Source organism: Chanodichthys erythropterus, chromosome 5 (genome assembly GCF_024489055.1).
Source record: "Chanodichthys erythropterus isolate Z2021 chromosome 5, ASM2448905v1, whole genome shotgun sequence".
NCBI lineage: Eukaryota > Metazoa > Chordata > Actinopteri > Cypriniformes > Xenocyprididae > Chanodichthys > Chanodichthys erythropterus.
In genome coordinates this window covers 21,023,216-21,036,802 of record NC_090225.1, presented here as the reverse complement: position 1 = coordinate 21,036,802, position 13,587 = coordinate 21,023,216, and the positions used below count along the sequence as shown (strand labels likewise).

At 37.4% G+C, this 13,587-nt stretch overlaps 2 protein-coding genes across 7 annotated transcripts in view; one reads left to right on the top strand and one right to left on the bottom strand.

Annotated features, from left to right (window-relative positions):
- Positions 1-299: 299 nt before the first annotated feature.
- On the bottom strand, positions 300-4,665 carry si:ch211-10a23.2 (Galectin-related protein A-like). Of its 2 annotated transcripts, XM_067385367.1 has the most exons (5): positions 4,550-4,608; positions 4,277-4,311; positions 4,095-4,183; positions 1,417-1,606; positions 300-1,319 (listed from the first exon to the last, which is right to left on the bottom strand). In XM_067385367.1, exons 3-5 carry the CDS (start codon positions 4,136-4,138, stop codon positions 1,176-1,178), a joined length of 378 nt encoding a protein of 125 aa, XP_067241468.1. In that variant the 5' UTR covers positions 4,139-4,183; positions 4,277-4,311; positions 4,550-4,608; the 3' UTR covers positions 300-1,175. The 2 variants fall into 2 exon arrangements, with proteins under 2 accessions (XP_067241468.1, XP_067241467.1); XM_067385366.1 differs by lacking the exon at positions 4,277-4,311 and having other exon boundaries at positions 4,550-4,665.
- A 1,812-nt stretch (positions 4,666-6,477) lies between these two features.
- zfyve26 (zinc finger, FYVE domain containing 26) overlaps positions 6,478-13,587 on the top strand; it is a 28,229-nt gene continuing 21,119 nt past the window's right edge. For all 5 annotated transcript variants that reach the window (XM_067386531.1, XM_067386527.1, XM_067386530.1 and 2 more), the window contains exons 1-9: positions 6,478-6,567; positions 7,044-7,301; positions 7,535-7,610; positions 7,724-7,804; positions 10,271-10,760; positions 11,712-11,836; positions 11,999-12,163; positions 12,727-12,815; positions 13,386-13,519. In XM_067386531.1, the coding sequence (XP_067242632.1) occupies positions 7,111-7,301; positions 7,535-7,610; positions 7,724-7,804; positions 10,271-10,760; positions 11,712-11,836; positions 11,999-12,163; positions 12,727-12,815; positions 13,386-13,519 (1,351 nt within the window). In that variant the 5' untranslated portion in view covers positions 6,478-6,567; positions 7,044-7,110. The remainder of the gene's footprint in view (positions 6,568-7,043; positions 7,302-7,534; positions 7,611-7,723; positions 7,805-10,270; positions 10,761-11,711; positions 11,837-11,998; positions 12,164-12,726; positions 12,816-13,385; positions 13,520-13,587) is intronic.

Below are 13,587 nucleotides of genomic sequence, written 5' to 3'. Positions count from 1 at the left end.
TTTTTTGAATTTAAAAAAAAAAATAGTTTAGCATGTTTTTTAAACCGTGTTTACGTTGTAATACCGATGTCATTATGCACATTTGTGTCCTCATAAACCATATATACAAGAACACACACACAAAATAACTCCAATAATCAGATCTTCTTAAAAGTTCTATAAGAAACGTTTACTGTTTACAGTACATATTGCAATTATTATATGTTAACAGATATTCAAGTAAACCTGAACCTAATCATTAAAGTTATTTAATAAAATGCTTCATTTGCAGCATTAAGTGAGTAGATTGATAGCACCAAGTACAGACTTCAGATGGACTTTGAGTCCTCTTTCCTCAAATCAATTCAATTGCAGCAAACTGCATTTTAAAGTGAACATTCGGGTGTCAGTTATGAATGTTTGGGTTCCCAATGCCATCTAAACTGTTATGCGGTACATTCACATGAACAAAAGATAAACAAAAAATTATTCTCGTACGATTCCGAGTTATTCTGTTGAAATGCTTTAACCAATTTTTCAGACAGGCAAACAAAAACATGTTGTTGTCGATACATTCCTGCAGCCCAAACAGTTGGGCATGCCGTTGGCAATGCTAACATCCTGTGTTTAATTCCCAGGGAAGGAATGAACTGATCAAATGTATAATTTGAATGCAATGCAAGTCGCTTTGGATAAAAGCATCTGCCAAATGTGTAAATGTAAATACAAATGAATTTGAACATCAACAATTACTGCTACAGCACACCTAAAGACCTCTACTGTATAAGTGCATCTAATGGAACAAATGAAGGCACTTTTGCATCTGTATCAAAGAGCCAAATAAACTAATCATATCTAAACACAAAGCAAACAAAAAAGTTAGGTAGTACATTATGTATTTTAAAAACTATCTTCTGTCTGAGCTAGTTCATGACGAATCGTTCTTAAATTGAATGTGGATCTTAATCGGAACTCCACTGTTTTGTAGGTTAAAGCTGGTTGCACATCGGGTATCAGAGCTCCTTCAGAGATTTTCTTCTACAAATGTGTCCAAACACACACAAAATCATTTTAAAATGAACAGGCTCATTTGCCACTGCAAATAAAAATCACTGGAGAAACTGTAAAAAAGCAGGCAATTAGTGTACAGTACGCTCAGGATTCTAAAACCAATGAAAAGTCAATTCCTCTCTTTCTCAAGCCACTTTGGTGAGCTGTAGGTCTCCATGAACTCTAAGAGCAGTGAGAGATGCTAGCTGAGTCAATCTGTGAGCAAAACCACACAACGGCTGCCCGTCCACCAGAATACGGAACTGCTGGTGCTCGCACACAATCTCCATCTGAGAGAGATAAAGAAGGAAACAACATTATTGTGACAATAAGGTGTGACATGACCAAAGATTTTAGCTTTATCAGATGTGATCACACACTCTCTACCTTAAAAGGCTCTCCTGGAGCAAAGGGGAAGAAAGACAGGGCAGTCTCTGAAGCGCCCCACTGTCCTGACAGACGAGCGTTACGAACCACAGCCTTTTCTGGAAAGTTCACCTTCAACTCCAGACCCACATCACCTTCGATTTCCTCATCCCCCTCTCCTTTAGACTGGCATGACACTAACACTACCATACTAAAGTGTCAGACAGAAAAAAAAGATTTAGGTATTTTTAACATCTGCTCTTGCAGGTTTAAGAACAAACATCATTTTAACAGACCGAGTCAACTGCATGGAATTTGCATCCTGCCCTTTTAATCTGTGACGCTCTATATAAAATCACATTATGAACCTAGTCTCTGGATAACCCTTGCCAAATATGGCCAGAATTATCCAATCTGTTTTTTTTTTTCCTAGATCTGGCTGGCTAAGACTTCATGGGAATTGATCTTTTCCCACGCTGGAAAAAAGAAGTGGACAACAACAGCTGGAAAAACCACATGTATTTGCACTGTACTAAATAAAATTAAAAATAATAAAAACAAAAAATTGTACAGTAAAAACCTGTTAATTGCAAGGTTCCTTACCATATACATATTTTAAACGCATATAATGCATTAAAATTAACTTGAGTTATATAATCAGATTACTTTTTCAAGTAACTAGTAAAGTAACACATTACTTTTAAAATTTACAACAAAATATCTGAGTTACTTTTTCAAATAAGTAACGCAAGTTACTTTGTTTTTCCATTTATTGACTGACAGCTCTCATCCCAATGTGGAGAAAAATCATAAGTGTAGAGTCATTGTATATAAACATGATGGTTATCGTAGTTCTAGACTAAATGTGATCGTGCATTTACTAATGTCACTTGCACTAAAAAGATTCAGTATTCCTCAAAAATAATAAAATCAGTCAAATGCAAAATCAGAATACTATGCAAACAAATATTTTTATGCATTTAATGTACTTGGTGCTGACCTTCGATGATTCAGTTAAACCATAAGCAAAAATGACTTCAGTTTTTTTGTTTTTATTGATAAAGTATTAAAGTTTTTCTCCTGTGTCCTATTCTTCCATTATCCAGAATGGCCGCACAGCTGAAAGGTTTATTTGACACTGTACAGGCGTGAATTTGCATTTTCTTCAGCCTGAGGCATTTTATTTCAACTTCTGTTAGGACCACTATCGTCAAATATGATTGATAATCGCATAGAGTTTGTATTGGCGGTATGGTTCTGTTCTGGGCAAGAACTCCCAGCGCATCCATGTAGCCTAGCATGGATAAGAGCAGGGAGAGCAGCAATGATCCCCCAAGGGTAATCAGAACAGAACCAATATATGCAGATATAATTAATGCCAATATTTTAACTTGTACACATATTTCAAGACATAGTCTGATTCAGGGAAATCATAAGGCCAATCCTGACTGAAGAGAGGAGGAGCTGGGGATGGAGGAGGGTAATTAGCTCCTGAGAAATGTGATAGCTGCTGATAATACTTATATATGGATGCTGTGATAGGCGTCGTATTCCTACAGGTAGACGTGAGTCTCCTGGGAGTCAGCTGATGCAAGTTTGACGTGACCTGCCAGAACTGACACTAATGCTGGATTTTGGTGTGAAAGGGTTTTTACGTTTGCCCCAAAATCAATTTTTTATTATTCATAAGGCATTACTTTTATTATAAAGTAACTAAGAAATGCAATTAGTTACTTTTTAAGGGAGTAACACAATATTGTAATGCATTAAAGGTGCTAAAGAGGATGATTTGTTTTATACATTTTTGCAATATTACTTGAAACTGTCTTTACTAACTGATAAAAGACTATTTATTAGGTGCACTGAAAAGAATAATATTAATATACATCATCTGAGCATGAGGTAGGGCCTTAAAAACATCAGCCTATCGCGTAAACGATCGGCCCTCTGGCTTGTCGATCACTGCCGTGACGTTCCTTGTGAGAGACGAGCGGCTGCGCGCTCCAGTAACTTTCCACACTCCACAGGCGCCGCATGCGATGTTTTTGTCAGGAGACAGGAGTAACAACTGCAGATTATGAGTTACCTGCGGTGAGTCTGACCTAATGAATCCACTAACACGGCACAGCGAATGCCGGTGGTAAACACTCGTGTTCCAATACTCGTGCACGAGCTTTGGGAGGCGTTCCTTCGAAGGAGGGGGGTTGTTCTTACGCATGCGCTCATTTCAAAAACTCAGTAAGTCTTTGGTTTCTCAGTTGACGAAAAGATCCTTTTTAGCACCTTTAATTTTCAAAGTAACCTTACATATAAGTATGCTTTTTAGAAGTAAAAAATATAAATTACCTTAATCTGTGGAGAAAATATTCATTTCTGCCAGATTTCCTTGCTCAAACTATGAAATTTGTTTAGATTTTATTTAAAATGTTAGATATGTCTTACTATACTATGACATAAAATGCAACATAACTCACTACAATGCACTACAAAACACTGTGTGTTCTCGGTTGGCACCCATGTTTTCTGCTGGTTCTGTGTGAACTGGAGACGTAAAAACGGTTGAATCCCCGACACAACTGGCTCATTGTTTCGCCGCACCGAAGGCGCGTCTCGTTCTAAATGAAGCGAGTCATTTAGGATGCGCGATGTGACAGCGGACAAATGAACCCGAAACACAGACAGGTGTGTCTGATACGAACCTTTTGGGCTGCTTGTGAACAATACCCATCACTATCAGCCTCATGGTCGGCCGTAGACCCCCTTTGATCTCCCCAACATAGTCCTCCTCCTGCAGGAATAGTGATTTACTGTCATTCAAACATCTCATGCTATATACAGGCCAGGCAAAATTCAAATAAGTATTTATTAATGTATAGCCTACTGTTTTAAAATCATCACGATTTCTTAAACCCAGAGCTGCGAGACAAGAAGGAAAAGAAAGGGTCCTCAGACCATTCTTCAACCTTTTCTCAGTGTACAGTTTATTTATGCAGATGACCGAGTCGCATCATTTTAGCCTATCAATGTAAGTCATTTATATTCATATTAATCAGTGTAGAGTCAAATATATAAGCCCAGTGCGTACGTCACTGTTCCAACAAAATCTATAATCTCAGTGGCTGATAAACTATAAAATAACCGTCGTCATACTTACGTTTCGGATGTTCTCCTTATCTGTCATGCTTTCTTCTGTCGCAGTGGCTTTAGTTTAGTCGTGCAGGTGTTGCGTTTCAAGCGCGAGGACAATAGCTGTCATGCACGGAATTGATCATGGCAGAGCGCGAGACCCGAGTTGAATCTGAGAACCCCGCCTCGCGCCACCGCGTTTCCATAGAAACCATCAGAGGCAGGGAGTGACGGTGACAAAAATACAGTAGTGACTTAAGGAAATAAATGAATGAAAATAAAATAAATTAATGAATAAAGTCTACTGTTCCGAGAACAAGTCGCCATGGGCCAAAATAATCTGATTCCAAGTCTCTAAATCGCCTACAAATGAACAGACAGACTAGGTAGCTTAAGTTTTATTTGAATTCTGCATTTGAATAATTACAATGCTTAAGCTCACACATTAAAGGGTTAGTTCACTCAAAAATTAAAATTCTGTCATTCATTACTCACCCTCATGACGTTCCACACCTGTAATAAGACCTTCGTTCATCTTCGGAACACAAATTAAGATATTTTAGTTGAAATCCGATGGCTCAGTGAGGCCTTCATAGGGAGCAATGACACTTCCTCTCTCAAAATCCATAAATGTACCTACTAAAAATATATTTAAATCGGTTCATGTGAGTTTAGTGGTTCAATATTAATATTATAAAGCGACGAGAATATTTTTGGTGCGCAAAAAAAAAACAAAATAACGACTTATTTAGTGATGGCCGATTTCAAAACACTGCTTCAGGAAGCATCGGAGCATAATGAATCAGTGTATCGAATCATGATTCAGATCGTGCGTCAAACTGCCAATGGCTGAAATCACGTGACTTTGGCGCTCCGAACAGCAGATTCGACACACTGATTCATTTGTGCTCCGATGCTTCCTGAAGCAGTGTTTTGTGCAGGCCTCACTGAGCCATCGGATTTCAACTAAAATATCTTAATTTGTGTTCCGAAGATTAATGAAGGTCTTACGGGTGTGGAACGGCATGAGGGTGAGTAATAAATGACAGAATTTTCATTTTTGGGTGAACTAACCCTTTAAAGGAGTAAATTATATCAAGATAAACACTAATTCACTTGGGAATAAGCTTATATAATGTGAATCACAAACATGGACAACACACTCAAGAGACATAATTAACTCCCAAGTCCCGTCAGGTGTATTGTTTCACGTTCCCATCTAACCAGTCCAGCACTTTGTTTTGTTTTTACCACCCAGAGAGAGTTTCCAGGGCTTAAGCTCCAAATTACTGATCAAATTTCCCTGTGTCAGTCTCAAAGTTGTCTTATATACACAAGCATGTTTAATTCTGTCTGTTAGTACAATTTCTCATTGCTTTCTTAATACAAATTAAAGTAATTTGATCATTTTCTTGCCAAATACGAACAATTTCACAACCATTATCCACCAGAAAATAAACAAAGTGAGAGATGACTTTTCATTTGGACCACTGGGAGGAGGAAAATATTACAACAAAGGTATCCTAATTTCTCTTCCGGCAGAGGGCGCTTTTTCAGAAAAGTGAAACCTCCTTTGAGTATCTTAGTCAAATCTTTTGTACAGAATATAAAGTGTAATAATTTAAATCTCTCTGTACTTGAAATTTAAGTTGAAATCTACAGGAATATCTATAAAATGGCTTTTAAAATTCCTTATCGCAAACGACTGTGATTGGCCCATCCTTCCAGCGCTTAGAAAAGTATCAGCTGACTACAGGAAAGGAAGAGTTACATCTGAACAATGACACTAATAAACTAGCAGTTGAATTGTAATGTCACCAAAACGGAGAATTATTATTTTAATTAGAAGTCCAGTCCACACAAGTTCATAGCAATTGCCATTCTGCCTCCTATTTCATTTCTATTGTTTTGACCCTTGAACTGACAGCTCCTGGATCAGCTGATTGAGTCACATGACTCGGCTCGCTCATGGCCACACACAGCTGATGGGAAGCGCGTTTGAACGGGCTGATCTCTAGTGTGAGATAAAAAGGACAAACCCAAATCGTAAGTGCTAATTTAACTAATAACTTCTTTTTGTACACTAGCGTAAAGCCATGTACAGATTTTTGATAGTGTAGTCGATTCCCTCCTCCTTTCCTAAACTATATTAGGGGCAGTGTCTGTTGTTTTGTTGTCGGTATTTCACTTTTAAGAGCTGATGCGTAAAAGAAAGTTTGATCGCAATGTAAACACGTTATGGAAGTCGTTAAGAGCCTAAATGCTGACATATCTTCTGTAACTTTAGAATAGTTTTTAATCTTACAATCCTCTTCTGCTCTTCTCACATTAATCACTGTTGTTGATTTTGGAATTATTTTTCTTTATTATATGTTATCGAATACATGCATACATATTTAAGTAACTGTGGAGCAAAAACGGAATAAATGTCTTATCAAAAAACTGCGCATATATTTTATCTCACTTATGAGATGGTTACAAAAGCGGTCATGATGTATTCTTTCATTTTTCATCCATCTTAGATGTGGAGCACTTCATAACACACCCGAGGCCAGAACTCTTTCCGTGGACCTCAACAGACTGTCTATCATGCATCCGTTTGGCCGTGAAGAAGAGACCTCCAGGCGGGAGCTCTTCGGCTTCTTCACGCGGTGTTTGCAGCGCGGAGAGTGGGAGCTCGCGGCAGCCTGCGTGCGTCAGCTCGGCGATGAGCGCGGAGATGATCCCCAAAGCCCGCAGGACATCGTTCAGGCCATCGTTACTCACCCATATCCGCTCAGGTGGGTGAAACCCTGACAGAAACGAACAGGAATGCTTGTTCAAGTCATAATAAACCACACTTAATTCTGTGGACGTTGCCAACAGTAGTTATAGTAGCCTATCTATGGTATTTTGGCGGAAACTGAGGTTGCATCGGTAATGATGTTGTACTCAACATTTCATTATCAAGAGAGTTCAAGAAGCTATAAGAGATTTTAAGAAACACATTTGTTATTCTTCTGTTTATGCACAGGTGGGAAACAGTGGGCAGCCCTCACAGATTGGCTTGGTATTGGCTTCAAGTCCTGGAGAAACGGACTAAAATAAAGGTGTGTGTTTTCTGCTGCATATAATTTCCCATTGATGCTTCAAGCAGGATGCACTTATCGCCATTATCAGTACTTCCTTTTCCTAATGCAGAGTATGGTTATCTTCTGTGTAGGTGAGCGGGTCTGTGAAGAGGGAACTGGAGTTCTTGTTGCTCTTAGAGGAACTTGAAGACGTCCCACAGTCTGTACTTAAGGTAAGTCTAACTCCAACTTTGTATGTTGCCTTCACATGGATGTAGATAGCCCTGACTCTGTCACAGCTTTATGGCTTTATGTTGACAAACCACAGATTATTTCCTTTGCTTTGAACTCTGATAAGGGTCTACTCTATCAGTTGCTGTTGTGCACGTTTGCACGGTTGAGCAAGACATGTTATAATGCTTTCTTTTTGCTCTCCTTCTTCCATTTTAACAAATATTGAATACCCTTTTCATGTTTCCAGACTGATTATCCTTGACCCACATCAAACACAAGATTTAATTTAATGCCAAAAAGAATTTTTTTTTTTTTTTTATGAAGCAACAGTCTTCTAATCTCATTTGCATTGCAAAATTCACCAAAGCCAAATTCAAATGAAACGACAACAACAAAAATGTTGGCAAAATTTCTTGAAATAGTGTAGTTATGTATGAAGCACAGAGAAGTCACTTTCAAATCAAGAAGCTTTCTATTGGTCAGTGCTGCAAATCTGCATGTCCGACTTGAACCGGTTACAAAATCTTTCCCACTCAAGCGAAATTCCAGGTTGTGCAAAATCCTATTAAATTAAACAGTGACAAATGTTCAATGGTCATGGTGAATATGATTTAGCTTATAGTGGAAACTTGTGGTGCTGGCAATACCCCTGCCTTTTTATCTTTCTTTCTTTTCACTTTATACTGTCGTATTTCCATATTTTTTTATATTGTTACCATTTATTGCCTGTTTTGTTATATGTATGTTTTTGTGGATTGTTTATACCACATTTGTCTGCAAATAAGAAAATCAATAAAGTACAAATCATTAAAAAAACAATGACAAATGTAATTGTACCTTAAGGCAAAATTGCATGTATCCTTGGTGAAATCACTGTGAAATCAAAATTGACCATTCTTGTTTGTTTATAAAATGTTGCAGTGTTTTTTTTTTTTAATAAATTATTTATCGGGGCATATAATTATTTTTATTTTTTTTTATGTAAAAATGCCCTCATGATCTTTAAAGGGGTGGTTGATTATGATTTCACTTTTTTAACTTTAGTTAGTGTGTAATGTTGCTGTTAGAGCGCAAAGTTACGACGCTCAAAGTTCAATGCAAAGGGAGATATTTTCTTTTAAAGAATTCATTGTTTAAGGAATAAAACAAATGGCTGGTAGTGACCACAGCGAGTTTCTTCCCAGGTTAGTGACATCACTAACCCTAAAATTTACATTAACCCTGCCCAGGAGAATACGCAACAAAAGGGGCGAGGCCATGTTGGGCTGCTTTAGAGAAGAGGAAGAGTTGTTGTAGTAGAGTGGGCAAAGGGGCATTATAGGTCCCCTTTTAGCAAAAACATTAACATGCCTGTACCTTGCAACAACACTTCTCTGATGATATGTGCACCGGCACAAAGGCTGGCCAGTAAGGTTGTCCAATCCACGCCCCATGAAGTTTGGCGCAAATTATGGGAGTAACATCCTTTACACTTTAAACAATCAGTGAAAAGTTTGCTCTATAAACATAAGCATGTTCAAAAATTGGGTACAAAGAGTTCACATTATTCTACTCGCCCTTCAACCATCAAACAAATTTAAAAGTGTAAAAGGATAATCAAATTACTACAAAAGACCATGAATAACCCCAAAAGCTCAATTATTTCCACAGCAATATTACAGACAGTTAAACGTCACTATGTCTGTATTATGTAACACACGTTACAGTAATCAAAATTGTTAACTGAGTGATAATTCAAAGTGATTTCATTCATTTTGAAAGACAATAAATATTGTATTTACCTGCATTACAAACATTCCAGTAAACACTGCTTATAAGGTTTAGAAGTGAAAAGGGGAGACAATTACATTTTAAAGCATCCGTGTGGAAAAAAAAACCTGGAAAGAGACGTGAGGATTCGGAGAGAAAAACAAGAGATTCTTAGTGCATTCCAGTGAATTATTAGTGGGATCTATCGTGAATTAAATCAGGAGAGCAGACCACAAATGTGCAGTATATGTTGTCCTTTTCCCCCTTTGTATTACAGCTGAATACAAAGGGGAAAAAAATAGAAAATAATAGGAAAAGAATGCAGCAGCTAATAAAAAGAGCTCTTGCCATAGATATTCTTGTTATACTATTTGACATTAAAATAACAAGCATTACATTATTCTCCTGACATCTGAAAATAGAAGAACGTGAAGGAAATTTTACAGTTCAATAAGGATTATTTGTATCACAACCTTATGTCTTTTGAATGGAACTTCCCTAAATTGAAATTACCTCCCATAATCTAAAACATAGTAGGCTCGTTAGGAAAAAGATGGATAGCTAGATGAGTTTAATCCCTCCCTCCCCTCACATACACTCAGTAATCAGCAAATGACAATGAAAAAAAAAAGACAATCACAATTTTCATTTCATGCCATCTTTTACTTACAAAACATTACATTTTGTTTATCCACTTTGTTCTATGTCTCACATAGGAGCTGCATGAAGCCTTCCTGTACTCTGAGGAAGTAAAGGGAAAGATTCCAGGTGATTCTGCTCCTCCACTGAGTGCTGCTGTTCTATCCTGCCTCCGTTCTCTTTTAACCAGCCAGCAGCCGCGGCTCTGCCACTCTCTCATCAGCTTCCTTCAGAACGCGGACCACTCCAGAGACCATGCCTTACAGGACGTCTTCATCCAGCACCTCACTGTGAGAGTGAACGTGCCCGTGGAGGAGAGGAACGAGGAATGGGTGGAGCAGGTGTGTGCAGTGCTGGCCTTAGCACCATGGGGGCCGGAGAGGTCAGGTGCTGAACTAGAGACCCTGTGGAAGGGATTGTGGTCGGCTAGAGAAGGGCTCATGACGGAGGAGAGGATTCTGGGATGTCTACTGAGGCCGCAGAGCCAAGCTCTGTTGACTGCATACAGCTCCACAGCACTCAGACTGCTCAAAGAGAAGCTGCTGGAAGAGGCTCCACACACACAGGGTGAGTCTGAAAAGTTTACTGTAGTCGTACGAACAACCAGGTAAAGAAACACATTTAGTTTCCATAATAATGTCACCCCGCCCCCAGGAATCATGTAGCCAAATCCTGACAGTGTACCACTTAATAGTAATAGAATCTAACGTAATAGATTTGTTTGTCTGTTTTGTTAATGATTAATTTGTTGAATGCCTAAAGTGGCCCCAAAAAGCAATTGGAGTCCTACGCCACATGTGAAAATGCATGAATGTTGTTGGATTACATAACAAAATATAAAACCAGGTCATTTCTTTTAAACAAATATATAGAAAGTACACTTTTCAAACTAAAAATTTCACAAAATGAAATTTGTGAGGTTTTAATTTGTAGAACAATGTATATATTTACAGATACATATTCACAGAATAACAGTAAATCTACACTACTGTTCAAAAATATGGGGTTGCTAAGATTTTTTAAAAATGTTTTTGCAGTTTTTAAAAACAGTAATATTAATAAAAATTATTATTTAAAAAAAATATATATACAATTTAAAATAACTTTTTCTGTTTTGATATATTTTATAGTGTTTCTTTTGTTCCTGTAATGGCAAAACTGAATTTTCAGCATCATTACTCCAGCCTCCAGATCAGTGTCACATGATCCTTCAGAAATCATTCTAAAATGCTGATTTAAGTATTCATTTCTTGAGAAAAAAAAAATTTAATTATAATTTGAAGCATTAAAAGGTAAATCCGAACAATCAAAAATACTGGTATTGGTTTCAGCGCGTGTCATGTTTTAAGGAAGTCTGTACCACCGTCTTTACTTTTCACACTTCTGCTTATGTGGTTGTAGTTCCCTCCCAAAATGTTCTCGGTTGTCACACCATTTGCATGTGATATTGTTTTTTGAGCAGACATCATTGTTTGTGTTTTTGATGCATGTCTGAAACTCATCTCTATTCCCTTCCAGTTGACTTGCCTGATCTGGAAAGGGTCATGCTTGGCCTGTGCTGTCACAGCAACAAGCGTTTGGTGTGGAAAGCCATTTATTTTGAGTGTTTGAGCAGTGGAAAGCACTTTCTTGAGCAGGTCTTGGTAGGTGTACACAATCAGGCAAACCTTTGTCTCATAGTTAGTCAGTGAGACTAACTTAAGTTTCATTCCCTTAAAAAACATTTATAAAAGTGTATAGATGAAAGCAACACTAAGTTTCCTTTAGTCTTATAATTGCAGTGATCATTCCTCTGTTGTTTGCAGCTTACTGGTTTAGATCTCATAAAGAGGGAGGAATTCTCCAAACTAGAAACACTATTGCAGACTGAGTTTCAGCCTTTGTCCCGACTCTTGTTGTTGCTGGGCTGGATGCATTGTCAAAGCCTGGATTCTGCCAAGTCTCTTCTTAGAGTCCTGCATTACCAACAGGTTAGTAGTCAGATATTTGGGATGTTTTATTAATATGTATGAGTTGATAGAACAATAATAGGCTGGTGTGGCAAACAACTCATTCACGTAGTTGCACAGAAATGTTGGCCTGTGACCAGCTACACAGTAAAAATGAAAAAAAAAAACACTCATTGTAGCAACCCAGTATCTTGATAACACAACACTGTAAATAAAAACACTGAATTGGACAGAGAGCCTGAAAATGGCAATTTCAGCTAGATTTTGTCAGTTTTTTTTTATTTTTATGAAATAACCTCCTTTAAAGACTTTTAATTATTGAAAGGTTTTATATAATAACCCTAACTTTACAAGAACGTATACTTCAAAAATCCCCTCCAGCCGAGGTGTGACTCATGAATGAATCATTAGAGTGAGCGTTAATTAGTTTGTCTTCATTTCAAAGCTGTGGCATGCGGATGATGCAATTTGTTTTTGCAAACTGTGTCTGTTTATTTATGTGTCGTATGTGAATAATTATGCTGTAGTGTATGTAAATGTGTATGTAAATGAATGAATAAGCCTTTCTTTCTTTCTCTCTGTAGCCCCAGACCACTGATTCAGTATTGAGTGAGTTGGCCTGCACTCTTTCCTCTCAACTTGCTGTGCTGGAATGGTGCGATCAGAACAATCCGTGAGTTAAAACACTGTTTGTACATTTTCACATAAAATTTATGGATTAATAGCTATTTGTTCACCTACACTATCATTTAAAAGTTTGGGGTCTGTTAGATTTTTAAATGTTTTTGCAAGAAGTCTCTTATGCTCACCAAGGCTGAATTTATTTGATTAAAATTACAGCAAAACAGTAATATTGTGAAATATTATTACAATTTAAAATAACTGTTTTCTATCTTTATTCATTCCTGTGATGGCAAAGCTGAATTTTCTGCAGCCTTCAGTGTCACATGATCCTACAGAAATCATTCTAATATGATTTATTTAGTAAATCATTCTAATATGCTGATTTGATTGCATTTGCATTAGCAATGTTGAAAACATTTGACAATTTTTCAGATTTTTTTAATGAATAGAAAGATTTAAGATAAGATTTAAAATAAAAATCTTTTGTTATATTATAAATGCCTTAAGTGTCACTTTTGATCAATTTAATGCTTCTTTTCGGAATAAAAAATCTTACTGACCCCATACTTTTGAATGGTAGAGTATGGTTTGTTGTTAATTGGTATGCATCCTTTCACAGAGGGATATCCCAGGATGCCTTGCTGAGTCACTTACACATGCTGGACCATCATTCTGCCCTCTATGTGCTACACTGCCTGACACCCCTTGCCAAGTATGAGGAGCACAAAGTGCTTGAACTACTGCAAAGAACAGGTATAAGACTCACACTGTCACAGGGGGTTCATTCAAATTCACACAGATCTGCTGACCATTTCATTTGT

What these genes read in the sequence shown, in the direction of transcription:
- si:ch211-10a23.2 (XM_067385366.1), bottom strand. Translation starts at nt 4,576, where the DNA reads ATGACAGATAAGGAGAACATCCGAAAC. An exon ending in GTTCACAAGCAGCCCAAAAG is followed by an intron (nt 1,607 to 4,094) that starts GTTCGTATCAGA and finishes CTGACACTTTAG; the next exon opens with TATGGTAGTGTTAGTGTCAT. An exon ending in CTCCAGGAGAGCCTTTTAAG is followed by an intron (nt 1,320 to 1,416) that starts GTAGAGAGTGTG and finishes TATCTCTCTCAG; the next exon opens with ATGGAGATTGTGTGCGAGCA.